General features: G+C 39.0%; 1 protein-coding gene across 5 annotated transcripts in view; it reads right to left on the bottom strand.

The window, feature by feature from the left end:
- Positions 1-25,826, bottom strand: part of LOC115219065 — a 115,702-nt gene that overhangs the window by 12,064 nt on the left and 77,812 nt on the right. For 4 of the 5 annotated variants that reach the window (XM_036508812.1, XM_029789126.2, XM_036508813.1 and 1 more), the window contains 2 exons: positions 12,545-12,688; positions 8,208-9,380 (listed from right to left, as the gene is read on the bottom strand). In XM_036508812.1, coding sequence (XP_036364705.1) covers positions 8,208-9,380; positions 12,545-12,688 — 1,317 coding nt within the window. The remainder of the gene's footprint in view (positions 1-8,207; positions 9,381-12,544; positions 12,689-25,826) is intronic. The other variant, XM_036508814.1, reaches the window with a different exon arrangement.

The following is a 25,826-nucleotide window of genomic DNA, read 5'->3' as shown; positions in this document are numbered from 1 at the left end:
CTATAAATGTGTGGTGCATATACATACATACATACATACATACATACATACATACATACATACATACAATAAAGTAGAAAATAGTTGAAAAATCCACACCATATGTCAACGGACCAAAAAAAAGTTAGCTATGTGTCACTGAAAGAACACAAGCCCTTTTCAGGTCTAAGAGCTCTACCACACTGCTGAATTCTAGATCTGAAATTATCAACAGTTGTAAATATATGGATAAATTCCTGTTGGCAAATTGGAAAATATCACTGTCTCTGGATTGAACAGCTGTAACGCAGACTTTGGGCCACTATGCTTGCAGCCTTATGAATTTACAGTCAAAGGGGACCTAACTAATTCTTCCCTTTTGCTTCTTTGTTTTCTTCTTCGCTTTCCGGTTTTTCAACCTTCTACCTTTTACATCTATTTCCTTCTCCCCTTTTCTCATTTTTTCTCTCATCTCATCGTCCAGTTTTTAGCTTGTTATTCCACGTGGGCACAGCCTGAGGATTTTGCTAAAGCACTAGTGTTAAAAAATACTGTCTGAGCTACTTTCATCGCAGAGTCCATGCAGCTTTATTCAGGGTGTTGCACACTGCTGTGGCTTGAAGCGAACTAAAAATATGTTGATTTAGCTAGTGTTATAGTTGGTAGGAGATGGTATTTTTTCAGTGTAAAGAATTAGAGAGGAACATTTAGAAACCTGATACAGCTTTAAAAACGGTCATCACGATGAACCTCTGTTTGCCCTAAGATTTGAAATTCGAATCGTAAATACCAGATCCCAAATTAGGTTTGTGTTTCTCGTCCACTAGCCTTAATCGGAGTAAAAAGGAAAATAATTCAGAGATAGATGTGTACAAGTAAAGGTCACTAAGTCAAAAATAATTTACATGTAGAAACCATCTTATAGAATATAGAACAGAAAATAAATTATTTTATATGTGATGTTTTACATACCAAGAGTACTATTTATTTGGAGAAGAATTACTGCTAGGATATAGGCAAACTACGTATTGTACTAATATTTACCAACCCCAACTTCTTCAATCTCCGTGGTATTTACTGAATTAAAAATCTTATCTAGGGAAATATTCAAATGATTTTCTGTGAATGTGCGTACATTTTAGGGCTGATTCCTTACTGCTATTTAATAACTGGTATCTAGAATATTTCGTCCGGGCACAAACTGCATTTCGTAATTTATAAAAGAAGAGAGTGTTTCTTGAAGAGTTCACAGCCAACTCGTACAATGTTACTTCACTTTTCAGCACTGCATTAATATATTTATTTTTGCTGCTGTTGTTTAGCAAGTGCTGCTTGAGTGATATCATACGGCATTCAAAAGCCGTCTGCACTGATATCAGGCCTCTACCACTTTCATTTCTTCTTAGATAGAGCCTGTCAACATCACTGTTTCTGTGGAGGTTCCTAGCTGTTGTCAGGCTTTTGCGGGTTTTGATATTTATGGAGTGGATTTCCTCTATGTATGTATGTATGTATGTATGTATGTATGTATGTATGTATGTATGTATGTATGTATGTATGTGTGTATGTGTGTATGTATGTATGATAACGTTTAACTTTTGTATTAACTGTAAGACCAGGAATGTAGTCTGCCATATAAAATGTATGGAAGGTGATTGTTGGGACCAGAATACAGCATACATTTTGGAGACTTCCATGAGTTTACCTGAGAAGCTTGTAGTGGATTTTGCAAGCATAAAGTCGATTCGATCCACCACAGCCAAATTTAAATTAACACTGCTACAGAGCTTTTCCTTCGATGGAACAATGGATTTTCTCTGACAGCAGTTTTACATCTTCCAGATGCCTTTAGCTAGGCCGAAATAATGTTTTCACCACTTGACTCTTTCTAACCTCTTCTACTTCACCAAAAGCTAGAAGAGAGATAACAAGACCACCAACTAAATATACTGTTTTCAATAGTATATCTATCCTTCTGGATAGTTATATAAGCCAGCGCATCCCAAGCAAAAATCAGTTAGTCACAGTCGGTGACGACTCAACGAGGTCTGGCTGATCAACCTTGGTCAGAGGGAGAAAGCAACTGAGACAACACCCTACAATTCTTTCTAACCCTAATTCTGTTCTCTTACAACATCATTCTATCTGTCTCAGCAATTACTACTAAACAATGAAGAGAACCCAAGCTCAAACACTCTAACGCTTCTAACTTTCGCATGCTTTTGGATTTATCAACCTGCCCGTCGAGACAAGGTATTACGACGTAACGGTAAATAAATACTTTCTTAAAACTTCATGCATTGTTCATCTTTCTCATCTTACAACATGCAATTATAACAGCAAATCTTTATCGTTACAACTGCTGACTCCGACATTTCATAATATTGTTTACTAATCAATACGCCGTTACAAGCTAAATGAACACCGACGAGAATGACAAGAAACAGTCGTCGATCCTCTACCAACATGGCAAAAATCAACACAGCGGCATTCTGAATCAAATTAGAACCGAAATCTCAAAATCTCGTCTAAACAGTCAAGAGGCTCACCGTTACGAGACATGCATACGTGAGACAATGCCAATACTAAATAGACAGTGTACATTATAATAGAACAATTACACTACTGCCTCTATTTACGCAACACATGCGTAATATATACAAGTGTGTGCGTACGTGTGTGCGGCCGTGTGGGTGGCAGGGTATGAGAGGGTATAGGTAGGTATATAGGACAATATTTTTATGACAGCAGGATACACAGAAATTCATAACGATAAATACATGTAATTATGGACATTCCAATGCACAACTGTACACATCCATGCATACGTATGTACACACAAAAACACACATAAATGAACATACAACCACACATACACATCCACGTGCACACACACACACACATGATCGCACACACACACACACACATGATCGCACGCACAGACTTGCACAAGCACACGCACATGATTGCACATGCGCGTACACATACGCACATACACGGAAAGACACACGCACACAAGAATGCACACATTGCAAATATACATACAGATGCTTATCTATTAAAAAAACAACCGGCTACACCACACCCATACACACGCATACCACAACGTACGCACATAAATAAACACTCACACATCTACATACAAACACATCCGTATATACACATAAGACTGGTTCTCAGAATGACTCAAAGCAAACCTTTTACAATGAGTGCATGTCATTGAAGAGATCACGAATAGCTATGAAAGGACTCTAACAGAAAAAAACCCCGAATTGATTGTACAATCAATAAATAAAACAATCAATTGAATAGTTAGTTGTTAAAATAGTGATATGGTATGGAACCAGTGCGTGTGTTTATTTTAATTTTTATTGGCATAATGACCTTAACTAGACACTAGATTTGTTTCAACACACGAATTCACATCAAGAATCTTGCAAATCAAATGCAAAAATTATATCATTGTGATCGACCAGGCTATTAGATATTGCTACACATCGCTGGTCACAATGCGCTTCACATTGTTTTAGCCTTCAGATGATGCCACTCCGCTGGCTAAGCGAGCAGGCCAACAGAAGAAAGAGTTAGAGAAAGTTGTGGCGAAAGAGAACAGCAGGGATCGCCACAACCCCCTGCCGGAACCTCGTGGAGCTTTAGGTGTTTTCGCTCAATAAACACTCACAACACCTGGTCTGGGAATCGAAATCGCCTTCTTACAACGGCGATTCCGCAGCCCTAACCACTGGGCCATTGCGCCTCCGCAAAAATTACACACACACACACACACAGACAGACAGAATGTATAAGAAGTTTTCGTCAACTGACGTCAAGTAACAGGTGTGTACTATGAGTACTCAGGTGTATCACTAAAACCCCAGTTTGAACTGCAACTGAAGGTGTGATGCTGAGATGCCTATCAGAGGCAGCTAGAAATGGTTTCTCTTTGAGCAGGTAGATATAGATTAAAGTAAAAATGAAAAAGCAGAACGATTGGCATCATGTAAAAAAGACATTTAATTTAGATAGAGAATATAAACATACATAGTCTCTTACAGCTGTTTCTAGAATAGCCGGGCATGTAGATAACCATTGAATAAGGATTCCATAAGCTGAGTATCCATCATCAGAGAAGGAAAAGGCAGAGAGATGTAAAAATGAGGGAATGTCGCCAGTCAAGGATATTAGTATATTCCAGGTTGTCAAAAATGGGGGAAGGATCAGAATAAAATATGTATGCCTTAGGTAGCTCCACGATCAAATAAATAATAGTTATAGGTAAATAATACAATTATGGTGTAAAGTAATTGGTATGTACTATGCGTGCTCTGTTAGTTTTACCACTAAAATTCTAGTTTGAACTGCAACTGTTGAGACTGCCTATCAGAGGTGATTAGAAGTGGTTTCATTATTATTGTTCGCTATTATTGCTATATTTATTATTCTCCTTAGTAGTATTTGGTTGGCGATGCCTATTAAGCTTGCCGTTATTAGGTATGACAATGATGGATTTTATGTTAGGTGCAGAGGAGTAAGATAACTTAAGGGTGGACTGATTAAAGATAGAATGGTACTTATGGTGGGGTGGAAAATTAGATTTGATAATGGTAAAAAATTGCTCACGTAATCTCTTAACATTTAAGGAGAAGGCAGGGTATATCAAAGTAAGGTCTCCCGCTTTTATTAGATAATCTGGGGTGGTGATGCAGAGTTTAGTTTTCTTTATGATATTAGGGATGCAATTCTATCTATAGGATTGCAAGTTGTATGAGTATTTTTGGGGTGTGTGGCAAATAGTTGGGTATATTGTTTTTTAAGATCCAGGGTGATGGGTTGAGTGATCCTATCTGTTGTGGGGAATGTCGTGTTCGTGGTTTTGGGATGCGTAGAATTAGGATGTAGTTGAGCTGCATAGCTCTTAAGCCTAGTATTATACAATTGTTTTATCTTGGGGGTGAAGCCGTTTGCAGCAAGCGCTTAATTATAATAAGTGGCGTGGTTATTGAATATTTCCTCCGTTGCGGACAGATTGGAAATTCTTATAGAAATACCCTTAATAACGCTATTAAAAACAAATCTATGGTGATTGGAGTGGATATTGATATATTTTAGTTATTCATTCGGCTTACAGTACAGGGAATATAAAGAAGAATTCAAATCTAATGTAACATGGAAGAAATTGGTATTCTCAAATGCGATAGTTAAGTTAAAATTGGCAAATAACTTATGTAAGGCCTTTCTGGTTTTCTCAAGGGCTGGTTTAGCGAGACCTGTAGCAATAAGGAGAGCATCATCACGAATTAGACCACTGTGTATAGCTGGAAAGTACATGCGAAGTTGATGAAGGAGGTCGAGTCCAACGAGTTTCGTGACCTGGGCCTGGTCTAAGTCGGAGGAGCCCTTTGTTAAATCAAAGAAATTATTATTAAATGTCCCACATCAAAGTTTGTTATTGAAAGTAATGAGAGTCTTTCTAGATGTTAGTATAATATCAATTTCTAGATGGGCAAATTAGCTTTCTTGCGAGAGTAAGGGCTTTGTTAAGAAGGATGAGAGAGATTGAGGCATAATAATTGTTAATATTGAATTGGAGGAAGGATGAATTGCTGTTATTTTTTTAGAAGATGAAACCAATTTACCTCACCTGTACATGACCGTAGGTGAACGCTCAACTTGTTAACAATATTTTCACTAATTCGCCAGAGGTCAGATTTTGTAGGGCTTATTGATGGTTTGGTATTAAAGTCCATTTCATGGTCCTTGTGATTGAAGCGAGGTTCTTTTAGGGGTATATACTCCATTCTGTCTTCTACTTCGAGTTTGCGGACTAATTCATAGCACTGGTATCCAGACTGGACTTTGCAAGTTTTCTAGGGTCTATGTGGGTCCTTTTGTATGAAATTCTTTTATTCCTCAATAGCAATTGAGTATAAATTTCCGGTCTTATCTGAAAAGATGTGCATTTTGGGTGATCCCATGATTCGTCGTACAATTTTAGGTGGTTGATTCTTGTAGGCAGATTTGAATTAACAGAATTTGACTTTATTAATCAAATTTAGAATATCAGATTCGAATCTGTTTAGCAGTGGGTTGTGAGGAAGCTTTTAATGGGATTTTAGGTTATGGCTGTCTTTTCCGCTATCTTTATATCTATTATCAGAGAAAAAAGCTCGCCATCGCATTCTCCTAATTAAGTCGTTAGTTTTATGTAGCAGTAGTAAAAGGTAGGTCTCCCGAGATGGAATGAGTATGTCCTTGAGTGAGATGCCAAGGAACTGCTTGTCCTTGTTTACCACCTATTATAAGTGCTCTGTGTAACAAAGCACGGGATACAGAATATATGAGTTTTCGTCAACTGACGTCAAGTAACAGGTGTGTACTATGAGTGCTCAGGTGTATCACTAAAACCCCGGTTTGAACTGCAACAGAAGGTGTGATGCTGAGATGCCTATCAGAGGCAGCTAGAAATGGTTTCTCTTTGAGCAGGTATATATAGATTAAAGTAAAAATGGAAAAGCAAAACGATTGGCATCACGTGAAAAAGACATTTAATTTAGATAGAGAATATAAACATACATAGTCTCTTACAGCTGTTTCTAGAATAGCCAAGCATGTGGATCATCATATTGAGTCAGGATTTCATGAGCTGAATATTCCGTCTGTTTTCCCTCTACTCTGTAGTATAATATTCCTATTCAACACAATCATTCTCTATTCAAAACTGGAACCGATAACTTTTATGATTCCTTGCCATAGATCATCATCGAACATTCTCATTTGACACTGCTATTTGACATTAACTTTCACTGTATTATTCATTTGATCATGGAACAACCTAATGCAATCTATTTTATTCTGATCCTTCTCCCATTTTTGACAAACTGGAATATATTAATATCCTGGGCTGGGGGATATTCTTTCATATTTACATTTCTTTGCTTTCTCCCTCTCTGATGATGGAATACTCAAGTTATGGAATCCTTATTCAATATGATGATCCACATGCCTGGCTATTCTAGAAACAGGTGTAAGAGACTCTGTTTGATTATATTCTCTGTCTTTTTCAAGTGATGACAATCATTTCGCTTTTTCATGGTTACTTTATCTATCTATCTATCTATCTATCTATTCCTGTATGTACATATGTATATGTATGTATGTATGTATGTATGTATGTATGTATGTATGTATGTGTTTGTATACATACGTATATACATATATACATATTCATACAAACATATACATGTATATACATATATACGTATAAACACACACACATATCTTTCCCTTCATTCCACTTTATGAAATATCAGCTTTATGAAATATCGGGCCGTAATCTATCCGTATGATGCATACTTTCGTATGTCACTGGAATTTGGCCAGTAACACATCTGCTAACAGTAACGCAACCACGTAATAACATTCAACAGGTTATTGAACAAGATTCAATGGAAACTGCTGTTCATTTCTTATTCCTCAGTCCAGTGTGTATTCCTGTGTTTTCACTGGACAACAACAGTAAAAACTATAGCATCATCATCATCAACATCATAAGCAGCATCTACTGTTGCTGAAGTTCTGGAAATCATTCTTAATGTAATCTAGTCGCGCTGCTTGCACAGATTCCTGTGACTCTCAGTCGCCATCCAATTCTATTATTATGAATTTGAATTGGAAACTTGAGTTACAATGAATCTTTCATTAGCTGATTACACAACCATGGACGCCGCTCCTATGGATGCGTTGCAGTTACTCTCTTGATAGGGTTTGGTGACTCTGACCGTTGGTCTTTTAATTTGTAAGAGCTCAGTTGAGCTCTTCTGCTGCCTCTTCACAATCCACCATGCTGCAGTCCCATGACTTTGTCATATCCTTGGCAGGGTGGCTGAATGGGTGCTATGCCTTGCCAAAGGGCGCCCGTAAATATACAGGGCACGGCCGTCACTCCGTCTGGTATTTTCAAAATACCCGCATCCTCTGCATACCCTCTTTGTGACCATCCCTATTCTTGGAATGTAGAAACAATCTGGTCCTTGGTTACCTTTAACAGAGAACGTTCCGTTGTAAGTACTTTGACTAGGTTTCTTGTTTGAAGATAACTTCCACTCTTTCTCCCACCAATTACGCCTTTCCTGAAACAAGGTCATGGGCACTGCCGTTCCACCTCTGCCTAAATCATAAAAATAATAACAAATAAGACTAACCAAAAACATATACAATGAAATATTTACCTGTGAGAGGTGATCCAATCAATGCAGCTGTACCCCATAGGAACATTATGATGCCCATAGCTGAAGAAGTTCCTTTTAGACCGACAAGTTTAATACATGCCTTATTAATGAGTGCATAAACAGTGAAATTTAGTACACCATACAGAAGACCGTATATTAGCTGGACCCAATATATATGGATGAAAAAAGGCACGACAAAACTACAGACTGCTAGCAAAAATGACGGCACTGAAAATAGGACAGTGAGTGATAAAAGGTTTTTGTTTAGAATTACACCGGTTAGAAAACGAGTCAGTGTAGAAGCGATACCAACGAAGGTGAACAATTGCGCAACTTGATCTTTTGTCGTTCCCTTTTCAATGAAGTAAGATGGAAGCAGGATATAAATGATACTCTCGGCGGAAGCAAACAATCCCACGTATAGAACGAATAACATAAACCTGAAATCCTTTACAAGTTTCAAGTACTCTTCGAAACAGGTCTCCTTTTCGTTGCAGTTGCTAACCTGTGTTGTTTCCTGCAAACGATTTTCTGTAGTAAACTTGTTGCTTGGTTGTCCAGTTACATCCATTTCTTGGGCACCTGAAGACTGTATGTGCCGCGAGTCCAAATTGACTTTCGTTTCAATTTTGACAGTAGATTTTTCTTCGTTTGGCTTTTCTGAGAGTTGGTCTAATTTTCTATCAGTTTTATCAGTGCTATTTTCATCCACGCTTTCTGGTTTAGAATCCTTAATTTGTAAGTTGATTTCTTTGCAATCATATTGGGTTTCATGTTGGTGCAGTTTGTTTGAAGTGTTTTGGAGATCACTGGAGTGGATTGTTAAATTCTCAGGCTTTGATTTTAATTCGTTGTCAAATACATCCTGTTCGTAAGCGAAGGTTACTTTGCTATTGACTGTTTTGTTATTTTTTACTTCTTTATTATAATTTCGTTCGTGCTCAGACGTCCGTAAAAGAGCACCGAAAACACAATTTTGAAGGACATACCCAGCTACGAGAAGGAAAAAGTTACGCAACCCATAGAAATTCACAGTACTCTCTATTGCATTTATCATAATTGTTCCAATTCCTTGTGCGCTGACAGCAATCCCAGATGCTAGTCCCAAATAGCGATCAAAATGGTAACTGATAGCAACCATGGCAGTCGTATAACATATACCGCATCCAGTACCTAAAACAAGAAAAAATACTTTTGCGATTATTCTAAAACTTTGTACTATCTAAATATTTTACAACTGTAGGGCGGTGGATGGCAAGAACCAAAGAAAGCCAGTTTAAATGCTTTGCATGTAGTGGTGAGTTACATTTGGTCGGAAATTTTCTATGATAACTACATTCACATTTATTGAGATATTACATCGATATCTGTACCTGACTTTAAGTTATCGGCTCAGGAAGCATGAAACACAAAGTTGGCAGGATTTAAACTCAGAACACAAAGGCCCACAACTAATTACACTAAATAATTTTAGGATCTTTACCTTTTGACCGGCAGATTTAGAAAATAATTTTTTGTAATTAAACACTTTCAAACTTCGTTTACTGGTAGAATGTGTCATATAAAATATATTTTACTCTTAGCATTTTTGAGAAAAGTTTATGTTTACGAAATTATTTACGTGTTAAAGTTTTCGTATTTCGGTAATTTCAACCAATCAATGACGTGTATTCAGCTGAATAAAATTACTGCCGTTGTTTGTCAACAACTATCGGCGGTGTATATGTCGTTTGTCACTGTTATTTATGACATATTTTATCTCAGTTACGTTTGTATGAATAAACGAGTGTATCTGAAGCATGTTTACTTCATGGCACCACCATAATCGTTCGTGCTTCGTTTTTCATTTTTTCCGTAACTCTAATCTTAAAACCTTAACCCTAACCCCAAAAGCCTAACCCTAACCCTAACTCTAAAACCCTAACCCTAAAGCCCTAACCCTAACCCTAAAACCCTAGCCCTAACCCTAAATCCCCTCACCCTAAAACCCAAACCCTAAAATCCTAAGCCTAAAACACTAAAACCTTAAAGCTAAAACCAGTACAAACGTACGAACGATGTCATAAACAACAGTGACAAACGGCATATATACCGCCGATAGTTGTTGACAAACAACGGCAGTAATTTTATTCAGCTGAATACACGTCATTAGTTGGTTGAAATTACCGAAATACGTGAACTTTAACACGAAATAACTTCGTAAACAAACTTTTCTCAAAAACGCTAAGAGTAAAATATATTTTATATGACACATTCTACCAGTATACGAAGTTTGAAAAAAAAAAAATTTTTGTAACTAAACGTTACAAAAAATCATTTTCTTAATCTGTCGGTCAAAAGGTAAAGATCCGAATTTTATCTAAAAAAAAATGGCACTCCGGTTGTTGACCCGATCAACGGAACAACCTGCTCATGAAATCATCGTAAAAGTGGCTGAGTTCTCCACAAACACGCATGCCCATAGCAGAGTTCTCAGGGAGATTCTGCGTGACAAGACTGGCCCTTTGAAATACAGGTACTACTAATTTTTGCCAGCTGAGTGGACTGGAGCAACGTGAAATAAAGTGTTTTGCTCAAGGACACAACGTGTCACCAAGAATCGAACTCACGACCTTACGATCGTGAGCCGAATACCCCTAAGCACTAAGCCGCGCGCCTTCTCAACGGCATTTTATTTGATCCTATAGAAATTCTATTAATCTAGTTATATCTCAAACACCCAGGATATCGATAAAATAAACATTAGCATATAATGTGATCACTTTTCGGCACCACTGTTTTTTTCCCCTTCAGCTGTGTGGTTGCCTGTCTCGGTTAGAAACCATTGTATTCTTAAGGAGGTTTGAGTTTATTATGGAGTAGTGGAGGTAGTAAAGCCCCAATGAGGACTCAATGTAAACTTTCAGTTGCAACGACTTCATTTCACTTCTATACGAGTTTTGTTACAAAGAAATATAAAATTCAAAATACCCTATGATTGTAAATAATAAACGAAAATCTGAAAAATAATTACGTATAAAGAGAATTATATTACATTATTTACATTATTTACATTTGACGGATATTTGTCCTCGTCTTGTTTTGTTGTTAACACCTTTCAGCTGATATACCCTCCAGTATTCATCAGGTGTTTTGAGGAAATTTCTAACCTGTGAGAGGATCCATTACAACAGTTGAAAAAAAACAAAAAAAAAACAGGTTCGAAATTTCCCCAAGACACCTGATGAAGGCTGGAGGGTATACAAGGCCAGCAAGTTCAGGGATTGGGTAAGTTGATCACACCAACTCCAATGTTCAACTGATACTTATTTTATAAACCCCGAAAGGGATGAAAAGTAAAGTCAGCCTCAGTCGAATTTGAACTTAGAACGTAAAGACGGACGAAATGCCACAAACCGTTTTGTTCGGCGTGCAAACGATTCTGCCAGCTCGCTGCTTTATCATCTTTTGTATTATGAATAATATTATTAACATTAATACTATAAAACATAAGGACTGAATAATTAAAAAAAGGCAGACAGTAGGAAAACAAAACGTTTCCTATTCATGACTGATTTTAAAAAAGTCTTTAGAAAGAATATATATATACACACATACATACGTAACATATGGTATAATTATAAACAGGGGATATTTTAGCCATTTCTCTTCAGACTGAAAAAATAAACAACCTTAATCGATTTTCAAACCTTACTGGGTTCTCATCAGAGGCGTCTACATCATTCTGACAGTCTCCAGAGAAACGAGCAGCTAAACTGTTTATATACTCAACAAATGCAGTGGTTGCTCTATGAAGGAGTCCCTAATTTGCATACCGAAAGAGTTTAACACCCTATAAATACCAGCGGCCTGTCAACGGGGATCTTAGACAACACAGTATCAAGGTATGAGATAATAAATATGTAACATACGGTATAATTATAAGCAGGGCAAATTTTTACCATTTCTCCGCAGAATGAAAACATGATGAACAACCTTAATCGATTTTCGAACCTTATTGGGTTCTCATTAGAGGCGTCCACATCACTTTGGCAATCTTTCAAGAAATAGCAAGCAAACCTCCATCAAACCAAACACAACCATCTTCAAAAAAGAAGGGTACATAGGACAATGTTAAAAAAATTTATGGCTTGATGGCCATTGATCGATCAAGGCTAGAACTGAGCAACAAGCAACAACAGCTATATCACCATCATCGGTCAGGGATGTCTAACAAAAGTAAGGACTTACTTCCCCTTCACTTTATCTTGGACTAAAAACATAATGAAGTTCGTTAACAAAAACAGGTCAACAACCGAAAAGATTGACTAACTGAAAAACAAGAAAGTATAGTTTACCGGCAATAACACTAAGAGTCAAAAACAATAGCTTGGTGTCCGTTACAATATATGACCCGATGAAACCAATAGCTTGTAGAATGGAACCAATGATGACAGTTTTTCGGCATCCTATTTTATTGAGCAATATACTTGCAAGTACCCCTGAAAAACAAAATGTTTGCTTTATAAACTACAAGTGCTCAACGATACACAATAAAATACAATGTACATTAAACAGAGTACGCACAAATATATGTATGGTGGGAAGTTATACAAAGAGGTGCAGGAATGCGAAATACGTTATACAATATACAAGAGGAGAAAAGAAATTATAGAAAAAGATGCAGATAAAAACATATAAGAAATAAGAAATTACACACATACATACACATATCCAAAGGGTTTTTAACCCAATATTTACACGTTGCAATTTATAGCTTTATCTACTTCGAGTTTTACCGTTAAAATCATATAACATCATCATCATCATCATCATCATCATTTAACGTTTGTTTTCTATGCTGACGTGGTTAGCTGGTTCGCCAGTAGCCAGCGAGTCCAACGACTGCGCCAGTCTCCAATGACTGCTTTGGCGTGATTTCTTCAGCTTGATGCCATTCTTAACGCCAAACACTTTACAGTGTGTACTAGGTGCTGTTTTCGTAGCACTGGCACTAGTGAGGCCATAAAGTAACTTGCAAGACAAGACCTTCTCAACAGAATGAGGGTATGGTATTGGGGGAGGTGAGAGTATGAAAGAGGGACAGGAATAAATGTCTTGCTGAAGAAGAGATACATAGCTTTTCTAGCTGAAGGGAGAGAGAGAGAGAGAGAAAGAGAGAGAGAAAGAAAGAGAGAGAGAAAGAAAGAAAGAGAGAGAGAGAGAGGTTGTCAGGGTGCACCCCCAAGGTACAAGGTGAATATAAGAGATAGAATGGGGATAAATGAACAGAAAGTGTGTGTAGGCAAGTTCGAGAGAGTGTGAAAGAAGTGTGACAGATGGTTAGAGATGGAGATAAAGCTGGATGCAGTAAAAAAGGCATACGGTGGCGACATGGTCAATGGTGAATATCAGTTTTTTTGGGGAGAGTGGGGGAGTAGGGTGGAAAGTGAAGGAAATAAGATTGGGTCAAGGAGGAGGTAATAAGGAACAATGATAGGGAGACAATGTGAAATGCAGGGGGATAAATGATATCATTTACAACAGCTGAGCGAGTAGTGTTGTAGTTAGAAGATTGATGGAGGGATGGGTGGGAGAAGATGAGTCGTGACGGGCGGCTTGATTGGACTTCATTTTTGCTGAGATGGACAGGTCTTCTCAAGCTCAGCATATAACCAGTCATTTCGGCTTTTCTCATCACCTCCGTGAGGTTCAAAATCTTGATGTCAGTCTTCACTAATTTATCCCACGTCTTCCTAAGTCCCCCTCTCCCACAGGTTCCTTCCACGTATAGCTGCCAGCATTTCTTTATACAGCTGTCTCATCCATTCGCATCAGAAGGCCATACTAACAGAGTCTTCTCTCTTGCACACCATATCTGATTATTGACTCATACATATTCAATTTTTCTTTCGACACATTTGTAATTTGTCGTACATGCACACTATCCAGCGGAATTTATCCGCTTCATTTCTTTCTAGTCTCAGCATTGACGGCTCAAGTTGAACAATTATGCAGCATTGCTGTTCGTACGTAAGTATTGTACAATCTGCCTCTCATTCTGAGTGAGAGGACCTTTGTTACCAACAGAAGTAATAACTGTCTGAACTTTCTCCAGCCGATTCGTATTGTAGCAACTATACTTCCAGATCATACTTCTACAGTGATAAATAGGTCTGCTAGATAATAGAAACTATCTACTATCTCTAATGTTTCTTCTGGACGTTTGAGAAAAATCTGTAAGGAATATGTGAATATCTCCGCTTGCACTTTTGGGGTGCAAGTTGGTGCAATCACTTTCCGTTGCTTTTATATCCAGACTCTACCAGTCAAAGAAACACAAAACGCAGACGTAAAAAATAGATATACTTTATTGGTTTATACCGGTGAGAAATCAGTGGTATATCTGATGTCCTTGGTTCTGGGCGCGCAAGGCTGAAAGTTAATCGATTGTAATATTTACAATGTTCAGCCGCCAAGACCAGAACGGGTCCAAAATGGCGTCCGGAGGAAGAAGATGATTTGACTGCAACAATTCAGGTTAAAAGTCTTCGGCCAAAGGACTGCTGCTATCAACCGGAGAGAGAGCGAATTAAACGTCTACTTCTATGAAATGCCTGCCGCTGTCTGTCGGACGCTAATGGTCAACGCTTTACGCTCCCTTGCCTCTTTGTTAAGGCTCACGCTCCCTTGCTAAGGCCATTTCAGCAAGGCCACGTCAGCTAAGGCCACGTCAGCAAAATTCCCTCTTTCGGACTTCGTGTATTCGCGAGAGGGCGTTGCGCGCGCGCGCTGTTGTATAGGGTGACTACAAAGCTCCCCTCCAGTGCCTAAGCACGAACAACAATTCCTTGTAGTGACCATAAAACTCAAGGTGGACACCAGATAACCAAAAATAGCACACAATATAATACATTAAACAGCAAAAAAAAAAAAAATTCACCTTAAAGGTAAAAAGAGAAAAAATACTCAAAATGAGCAAAGTTCAATGAGTACTGAACTGTCACTGGGAAGTCAATTGAAAATGTCAAATATAAATAGTTTTGGAAATTTTTTTCGGCCAGTGAACAGTTCTGCCTGACCTCGTAACATAAGGTCTGTTCGAGGCAGGCTGCGACGACGAAGGTGGTGTTGTCGATGTTGGTGTTGATAATGGTGCATGTGTAAATAGTGGTGTTGTCAAAGGTGCATGTGAAGGTTCAACGATGGTTCTGGCAGTGGGGTCATTAAAAGATGTGGACACCTCAAAATATGCCCTTTTAAGACGATCTACGGAGACGGTCTCCGAACGACCGTTAATTTCAAGTTTGAATACCTTCGGCGTGCGAGAAATCACACGAAAAGGTCCTTTATAAGGAGAAACAAGAGGTCCTTTGACAGAATCATCACGAATAAAAACATGCGTCCAAGAATTAAGGTCTGATGGCACACTAGAAGGAGGATTTTGGTGTCGAGGGTCCATAGGAGGAAGGGCAGAAAAATATCTGCGTAATCGAGCAACATAAGACTCTAAATTAAGAGACTGTGACTTGTCTGGCACCAACATCGTACCAGGCAATGCCAGTGTGGTACCATACAAGAGCTCGGCAGACGAAAAACCAAGGTCTGCTTTAATCGCAGTCCGACATCCAAGCAGGACGATCGGTAGAAATTCAGTCCATGTCTGTGGATTCGGCGAGGCACGCAAAGTGGCCTTAAGTTGCCTATGGAAACGCTCCACCATCCCATTAGAAGCGGGGTGGTAACTTGTGGTGCGTATATGATGCATCCCCAGGATTCGTGATAACTCACGAAACAATGCAGACTCGAATTGTCGACCACGATCTGTGGTTAAACTGTACGGTACACCATACCTCGAAATCCAATTAGATACGAAAGCCCTCGCAACAGTTTCAGCTGAAATGTCTGCTGTAGGAATAGCTTCCGGCCAGCGTGAAAAACGATCAATACATGTTAAAATGTATGAGAACCCGCGACTCACAGGCCATGGTCCAACCAAATCAAGGTGGATATGGCGAAAACGGGCTTCAGGAGAGGAAAATTGTCCAAGTGGAGCACGAACGTGTCTATGGACTTTAGCACTCTGGCACCTCAAACAAGAGCGTGCCCAAGAGGTAATTGATCGTCGCATATTGGGCCAGAAGAACCGAGCAGTAACAAGCTTTACTGTGGCAGAGATACCTGGATGTGACAGTGAATGAAGAGCATCAAACACAGATCGTTGATGTTTCTCAGGTACTAATGGTCTAGGTGAACCGGTAGAAACGTCACAAAGAATAGAGCCTTCCGCTGTAGGGAGCGGAAGGTAGTCAAACTTACAGTTAATAAACTTAGGCGAAGTTAAATCCAACTCCTCTAAAGGTGGTTGATCCTGCGAAATAGCAGTTAAATCAATTGCAGCAGGAGAGGAAATGGAATTGACAGGGAGTCTAGAGAAAGCATCTGCAGGGACGTTCTCACTGCCTGGCACATGCCTAATGTCACTTGTAAATTGAGAAATATAGTCCTTGTGACGGAAAGCACGAGGAGAGAGTTTATCCGTTTTAGAAGATAATGCAAAAGTAAGGGGCTTGTGATCAGTATAAATCACAAACTCTCGTCCCTCGAGCTGGTGTTGAAAATGCCGAACTGACAGATAGATCGCTAGTAACTCTCGATCAAAGGTACTATATCTGCGTTCAGCTGGCTTTAGCTGACAAGAAAAGAAAGCTAAAGGTTTAACTTCACCCTCTACGGTGTGCTGCAATACAGCGCCAATTGCAGACTCTGATGCGTCCACAGATAAAGTAAGTGGAGCATTAGGAGCCGGATGTGCCAAAATAGGGACTGAAGCTAGTTCCTTTTTAACCAACTCAAAGGCAGACAGTGCTTCAGCCGAAAGAATAAGACGGGCGTCCATTTTGGAATTGCCCTTTAGCATCTGTGTTAAAGGTAACAACTTGTCCGCACACCGATCTATGAAACCTCTATAGAAATTAACTATGCCTAAAAAATAGCGAAGTTGACGTAAAGAAGAAGGTGGTGCGATGCGCTGAATAGCATCGACTTTGGATGAGAGTGGTTTGATTCCTCTCGAGTCAATATAATGACCGAGAAAATTAAGAGATGGTTGCCCAAAAACACACTTGTCTGGATTAATGCGAACACCATAGTCGCGAAGACGCTGAAAAAGCTGAGACAAGTGCAGGAGATGATTTTCATGCGTATCACTTGCGATTAGAATGTCATCGACATACGCGAACACAAAATCCAGTCCGCGAACAACTTCATCTATAAACCGTTGGAAAGTACTAGTGGCATTCCTCAAACCAAAACTCATAAATAAAAATTCGAAACAGCCAAAAGGAGTAGTAATTGCTGTTTTAGGAATATCGTCTGAGTTGACCGGTATTTGATGGTAGGCACGTATCAGGTCAACCTTAGAAAAAATAGTACAGCCATGTAAATTTGCCGAAAAATCGTTTAAAATCCTTATGGGATATTTGTCTGGAATCGTCACCGAATTTAGACGCCGATAATCTCCCACCGGGCGAAAATCTGTATCCCCTTTTCTTACTAAATGAAGGGGAGATGCCCATGGACTGGTGGAGGGGCGTATCAGACCGAGCTGGAGCATGTGCTCAAACTCAGCTCTAGCAGTTTTAAGTCGATCAGGTGCAAGACGCCTTGGACGTGAAAAAACAGGAGGTCCAGTTGTTGTTATAAAGTGTCGTGTCGAATGCAATGGCTTAGCCACCCTAAAGGTAACATCATATAGCTCTGGAAAAGAAGCTAAAAGAGAGTGAAAAACATCTCCAGATGTACCGACAAAAAATGTCGGGCTAAGAGCTAAATTGGTAGATTCTCCGGTCGGCGTGGAGAGTGTAGTCGAACTATCGACCAACCTCCGACGTCTGACATCTACCAACAAATCAAATTTATCCAGAAAATCCGCACCTAAAATAGGATGCGGAATGTCGGCAATGACAAAAATCCATCGAAAGTCTCGTCGAAGACCAATATCAAGGCGCAACGACATCTGACCGAATGTGGCTATTGGTGACGAGTCAATAGCGTGCAAGATGACGTTAGATCGCTTTGGCCTGTCAGTTGTGCAACGCAAAGGCCAAATACTGCAACAAGAACCAGTGTCTACCATGAAGTTTTTCTTCGACACTAGATCTTTAACAAAGAATGCACGATAACCAGAAAATGTTGTGGAGGAAGTTGACGTGCTCAAATTCTCCGAATCTAGTTTAAAGACTTATAAGTGCATGGCTGTGTGCACCTATGTGCATTCTCTCCATACTTGGAGTGGTACCAACACAGTCCAGACTTAGACTGTGTTGATCTCGAGGATGAACGACTGCGACTTCGCGATTTTGAAGATCGCTTACCATCGCGACACTTCGCGTCCATCCTTTTAGTGAGGGTTTCTATTAGTTTAGAAAGCCCCTCAATTGAGGCCGAAGAGGTCTGTGAACAGGCACAAGCAGACCGTGACGATGGTTGAACGGCAAATTCAACCATCTTATCAGCCATCGTTGCTATTTGGTCCACTGTATTTGTCTCTAAGCCGGTTGCCAAAACGGTCTGTATATAGGCGGGCAACCTCGAGAAAAAAATCTTCCGAAGGAGGGGGGCATCTGATGCATTACCACTTAACTCCCTCAGTCTTCGTAAAAATTCTGACGGAGTTCTGTCCCCTAGTTGCTCATCTGCCATTAACTCGTTGAAACGACTTTCCTCGCTTCGTGTATTTCTTTTTTCAACCTCTAATTTAACAGACGCATAAGTAGCGCCTGGACTAGGGTCTGTAATAAGGTCCCTTGCTGAAGATGCCAGTTGCGGCGGCATGCAACCATAAAGGATTTCCAACTGCTGCTCGGGAGTAATACTTTGTGCACGAAATTGTGCCTCTAACTGTGAAAACCACAGTGTGGCATCACCTGTAAAAGTAGGTAACGAACCCATAAACATTTTGTAGCCTTTTATTCACTAGATGACTCTGTCAAATGGAAAAAAGAAAACTGACAACGAACCAACGCTGAACAGACGCAACAAGGAAAAACAAAGGGAAAAAAGAAAGGAAGAAAGAAAGAAAGACCAACAATTGAACCAATAAATTTTGAATGTGCAATTTACAAAAAAAAATGTTTTTTTTTGTTTTTTTTTGTTTGTACTGTGTGCACAGAGAATAGAAAAAAATTCTTTTCTTTTTTTTGTTTTTACCAACCTTCGTCGCGTTTTAATCGAGAAAAAAATTTCTTCTCTTTTTTTTTTTTTTTCTTCCGTGCGTGAGTGCAGATGAAGAAACAAACTGTTGAAAGGGACTGGAAAACAGGTTGGTCGTGTTTCAGATTTAGCAGAAAACTGGATTTTTTCTTTTTGTTGAGTGTTCTCTGGAACTTTGGGGTCACCACTGTAAGGAATATGTGAATATCTCCGCTTGCACTTTTGGGGTGCAAGTTGGTGCAATCACTTTCCGTTGCTTTTATATCCAGACTCTACCAGTCAAAGAAACACAAAACGCAGACGTAAAAAATAGATATACTTTATTGGTTTATACCGGTGAGAAATCAGTGGTATATCTGATGTCCTTGGTTCTGGGCGCGCAAGACTGAAAGTTAATCGATTGTAATATTTACAATGTCCAGCCGCCAAGACCAGAACGGGTCCAAAATGGCGTCCGGAGGAAGAAGATGATTTGACTGCAACAATTCAGGTTAAAAGTCTTCGGCCAAAGGACTGCTGCTATCAACCGGAGAGAGAGCGAATTAAACGTCTACTTCTATGAAATGCCTGCCGCTGTCTGTCGGACGCTAATGGTCAACGCTTTACGCTCCCTTGCCTCTTTGTTAAGGCTCACGCTCCCTTGCTAAGGCCACGTCAGCAAGGCCACGTCAGCTAAGGCCACGTCAGCAAAATTCCCTCTTTCGGACTTCGTGTATTCGCGAGAGGGCGTTGCGCGCGCGCGCCGTTGTATAGGGTGACTACAAATCCATTACCCACGTGTTCTTCTTGTTTATTACTTCTATGTAAATGTTACAAACAAAGAAGCGTCAGCGTATAATCCTTTCTACTAGAGGTACAAAGCCTTGGTGGAGGTGGCTAGTCGATTACATCAACTCCAGTACTAAACTGGTACTTCTTTTATCAACCCTGAAAGAATGAAATGCAAAGTCAACCTCGGCGGAATTTGAATTCAGACGAAATGCAGCTAGGCGTCTCCTATCGACTCTGCCAGCTCGCCGCCTTTATAATAATGGTTTCAAATTTTGGCACAAAGCCAGCAGTATTTGAAGGGAGTGGAAAGTCAATTACATCGATCTCAATACTTGAGTGGTACATATTTTATAGTTCTCGGCAAAGGATGAAATGCAAAGTCAACATAAGCGGAATTTGAGCTCAGAACCTACATAACGGACGAAATGTTTACAAATCATTTTCTCCGTCATGCTAATGATTCAGCCTGCTCTCTTCCTTTACAATAATGGTTTAATATTTTGGTACAGGGCCAGCAGTTTTTGAGGGAAGGGGAAGCCGCCTGCATCAAGCCCTGTATTAAAAGTAGACGAAATGCCGCCAAGTATTTTGTCTGGCGTGTTAACGATTCCGTCACTTCACTGTCTTAATGATGATGATGATGATGACGACGACGACGACGGCGGCGACAACGATAACAACAACAATAATAATCCATGCAGGAAGTGCAAAACATTATCTTAACTGGTACGACACACGTATTGAGAAATCATTGTCGCTGTGAATTTTCTTTCCTTTTATCCCTTTATTTTCTTTGTTTTCCTTTTCTCATCTTTTTCTTTTTTTTCCTGCTTTCCTTTTTCTCTCTCTTTCTTCCCCCTTTTCTATCACATGACTTTGTAAATGAACAATCTGCTGTCTTTATTTTAATGGCCTACCAATATATACAGTGAGTTTCTTTGCCCTAGGTGTTGGGAAGACATTCGGCAAGAAATGGAAACATAATTGCAAGAAAATAATAATAATAATAATAATACGAAGATGACGACCGTCAAAATAATGGGCCGGACGTTGTTCTTCATGTCCCGCAAATAAAACCCAAAAGACATAAATGGACACGTGAGGAATACATTTCTATCCTACATGCTTATTTTACAGCAGTGCTCTACCCAAAGAATGAAAATACAACACATACATATAAAATATGGAAGGAAAACAACATAAATACAGACTTGGATACAGCAATGAACCCTAACAAACTAGCTAACGTACGAAGATACATTCTCAACGCCAAAAAATTATCAGAAATAGAAATAGAACATCTAAAAGAAAAAATACATCAGGAAAATGTAGATAGAAGCCACACAACAATGCCCAATAATATAAACACTGAAACAGTAAAACACGAAGACAAATGTAACATTCCCAACAAACACGATGTAAACAAAAAAACAAAAAACAAACCCAGACCGTAAGGATGCATAATAATACACGACAAACAGCAAATCAAAACACGATAAACAAACATACACATAAGAAAGAAAACGACACAAATCTAAAACCTGGAAACAATGAAGGGGAGCCTAATGAATATGATAATATAAAAAGTGGAATAATCAAAGAACTGAAAACCACAGACCTCAAAATGGACCACCGACCATACCTCCCAAAAATCAAAATAGACGAAACAACAACACCAATTATAAACAGCATAAACCTAGCCGTCACGGAACTAATAGCCACTGAAACAAAAAGCGATATCACTGAGCTAAATAACTTAGTATACGCAGCAGCCACTGCAGCCACAAAAGAAGCTGGATACTCACTCAAACCCGTCCAAACAGGAGTACCACCACCCAAACAAACCCTGTGGATAAATAACATTCAAAACAAAATACAAAAAATAAGAAAAGATCTGTCGATTCTTAATGAAATCAGTAGACAATCAACGCTACTGAGCAACAAAAAGAAAACAAAAATACTCCACAAATACAACATCACACAAAAAGATTTACCTGAGATAAAAGAAAAGCTAAAGCAAGATATCCTTGCCAAAGCACAAAGGATCCGCCGGTACGAGAAACGCCAGCGCTTCTTTGAATAAAACAAAAAGTTCAACTCTAACCCCAAAAAGTTCTACCAAGAACTTGGCAAAAATAAAATAGAAATCACTGCATCACCAACGGCAGAAGGAGTGGAAGAATTCTGGAGAGAAATATGGTCGGCGAACGAACAACCAAAAAAAAGGAGTATTAAAACAACAAACTCAGCATCTGAGCAACTTTGGACCCCCATAACAACTGAAGAGGTCACCCAGGCACTGCAAAGACTAAGCAACTGGAAGGCACCTGGGCATGACAAGATCTCCAACTTCTGGTTGAAATATCTAACAGGAATGCACAAAAAGCTGGCTGAAAATTTTAACAACATACTAGCAGAGCCAGAGACAATGCCTGAATGGCTCACGAAGGGGAAAACCATCTTAATTCCCAAATCAAATGAGACAGCAAAACCAGAAAACTACAGACCAATAACCTGTCTCTCTACGATGTACAAGGCATTTACTGCAGTGATATCGCAAAGGTTTAACAAGCACCTAGACGAAAACAACCTGTTTCCAGAAGAGCAGAAAGGATGCCGCAAAGGCTCATACGGCTGTAAAGATCAACTAATGATCAATAAAGCCATAACTGAAGACAGCCACAGAAAGAAGAAAGGCCTCAGTATGGCCTGGATCGACTACAAAAAGGCGTTTGATAGCATCCCCCACACATGGATCCTCGAAACACTAGCCATTAACAAAGTAGCACCAACAATTATAAAATTAATTGGGCACTCTATGAATAAATGGCAAACAGTGCTACAGCTCCAAACAAAAGAGGGACTCATGAAAACCAAAGACATCCCCATTAGAAGAGGAATATTCCAGGGAGACACGCTCTCTCCACTCCTTTTCTGCTTGGCACTGTCACCTCTATCTGATATGCTAAATAGAACTGGATGCGGATATAAATGTTACGGCAAAACGATCAGCCACCTTTTATATATGGATGACCTAAAACTATACGCTGCAAATGACAAACAGCTGGAAACACTATTAAAGACAGTTCATGGATTTACCAAAGAAATAGATATGAAATTTGGATTAGAAAAATACGCCAAAGTAACCATGAAAAGAGGAAAACTAGTTAAGAGTAGCAACATCACACTAGGTAAAACCAATGAAATGAAAGAATTAGACCAAAGCCAAACTTACAAATACTTAGGAATCCATGAACTAGATAAGACACAACACACACAAATGAAAGAGAAAATAAAAAAAGAATATTATAGACGAGTTAGATCAATACTAAAAACAGAGCTCAATGCTAAAAACAAGATAATAGGTATTAACACTTTAGCTGTCCCAGTTATAAGTTACAGCTACAATATCCTTAACTGGACACTAAATGAACTGACCAAAATAGGAAAACAAGAAAAATAATGACAGGATCTAGGATGCATCACCCAAAATCTGACATAGAAAGACTATAAATACAACGTATAGAAGGTGGTAGAGGCCTTATACAGCTGGAAAACTACTATAAAATAACCACCATAGGACTGCAAAAATATCTACTTCAGAAGGAAGGAAAACTGATACAAATAGCGGCAAAACACAAGCAAAACAAAAACTGTTCTCAGTATTTAAGGAAGCTGACAAATACAAACAAGAAATCATACCACCTAACAAATATAAAGAAGAAGAAGAAGAAGAAGAAGATGAAGAAACAACAAAAGCTATAAAACAAATGAAATCCAAACTAAAACTAGAACAGCAAAGAACCATGATAAAACGATGGCAAGAAAAGCCCCTTCATGGTAAATACTAGACTAAACTAAATGCAAAAGAAATAGACATAGAAAAATCCCAGCAATGGTTGAGAAGCTCAGGACTCAAAGCAGAGACAGAGGGATTTTTAATTGCAGCACAAGACCAAAGCCTCCCCACCAGAAATTACCAAAAACATGTAATGAAAAGAAATATAACAAGTAACTGCAGAATATGTGGAGATGGACGAGAAACAATAAATCATATTATCTCTGGCTGCCCAGTCCTGGCTAAGAAGGAATATATTCACAGACATGACAGAGTTGGAACCTACATACACTGGAAGCTATGCCAACATTATGGAATAACAACAGAAAAAAGATGGTATAGGCACTCACCAGAAAAGGTCACAGAAAACGAGAAAGCAACCATACTCTGGGATATGCCGATACACACAGATAGAGAAATTAAGGCCAACAGACCAGATATAGTTGTCAGAGATCATGAAGAAAAAAAATGCTTTCTAATTGATGTATCAATGCCGGCAGATGACAACGTGTCTCTAAAAGAAATGGAGAAACTTTCAAAATACAAAGACCTGGAAATAGAGGTAACCAGAATGTGGAATCTAAAAACAGAAACAATTCCTATCATAGTAGGTGCATTAGGCATGATAAAAAAATATTCAGACAAATACATAACAAAAACACCAGGACTTACAAACACATATAACATACAGAAAATTGCACTACTAGGCACTGCACACATCCTACGCAGAACACTTTCCATACAATAACCATCAGAGCATCACAACAAATCACAGCACATACCCAAGGCACACAGAGCTGCGCTCGGTAGTGAAGTGAAAGCACGCTATAAAAAATAAAACTACTGAATAATAATAATAATAATAATAATAATAATAATAATAATAATAATAATAATAATAAAATAACAATAATAATAAAAATAATAACAATTATTATCATTATTATCTTATCCACTAGAGGTTCACAAAAAGAGCGAGGACGGTATAGGATGATACAATGCAACATAATGTAGGGTTATATAAAAGCGTGTAAATAGTAACATAACAGAAAGAAAGAAAGAAAAAAATTGAAAGAAGGAATAATTTCGCCAAAGTGAGGAGACTTTCAAGAGCTTCTCGTGAAAACCCCACAAACCACAGTCATCCTGACCACAAGGGCAAGTATCTTCCCGTCCTCTCCCGCAATCTACATGCTCAGAGCAGATCTGTTCATTCGGTCATCCACCTTTCAACGGAATTGATCAAATGCAATAATTCCCTCTCTTACATCACTTTCCTTTTCATGTGTTTAAGTAGGCTTGACCAAAGAGGAAGGTATATATATATATATATATATAGCATTTTCAATCTGGTCAACCATACAATCTCGATCACAAAGAGCACTAGACGTATAAACAATACTTCTCCTTTCTGGTCATTGGACTCTACAAAGAGCTGGATCCATCCAAAATGCAGCAGCAGGTGTTCGACATGACTTCACAAGTAAGCAATGCTCGGGCACTGGATGAGTGCGTGGAGAATAGTTTCGCCACTCTAAGTGCATCTCGGGCAGGTCCGGCTGATGGAACTTCCTTGCTGGCAGAATTCATCTCAAACTAGCAACGTGACCCCAACCTGTGCTTCCAGGCTACATGGGTGCGAGGGAAGTGGTAATCACATTGGTCCATATGTTCCAACTAGGAATTCCTCCGGTATAGAATTTCTCTGAGATCGTCATTGCTTTTGCCCACCATTAATCCTCTATAGAATTCCAGTGGCACTGCAACCGACCGCATTGCCTGATTGGCAGACTTTGTGAAGCCTACTAGGCGCTCTT

This window comes from Octopus sinensis, linkage group LG14, assembly GCF_006345805.1.
Source record: "Octopus sinensis linkage group LG14, ASM634580v1, whole genome shotgun sequence".
Lineage (NCBI taxonomy): Eukaryota > Metazoa > Mollusca > Cephalopoda > Octopoda > Octopodidae > Octopus > Octopus sinensis.
This window is presented reverse-complemented; position numbering and strand designations above follow the sequence as displayed.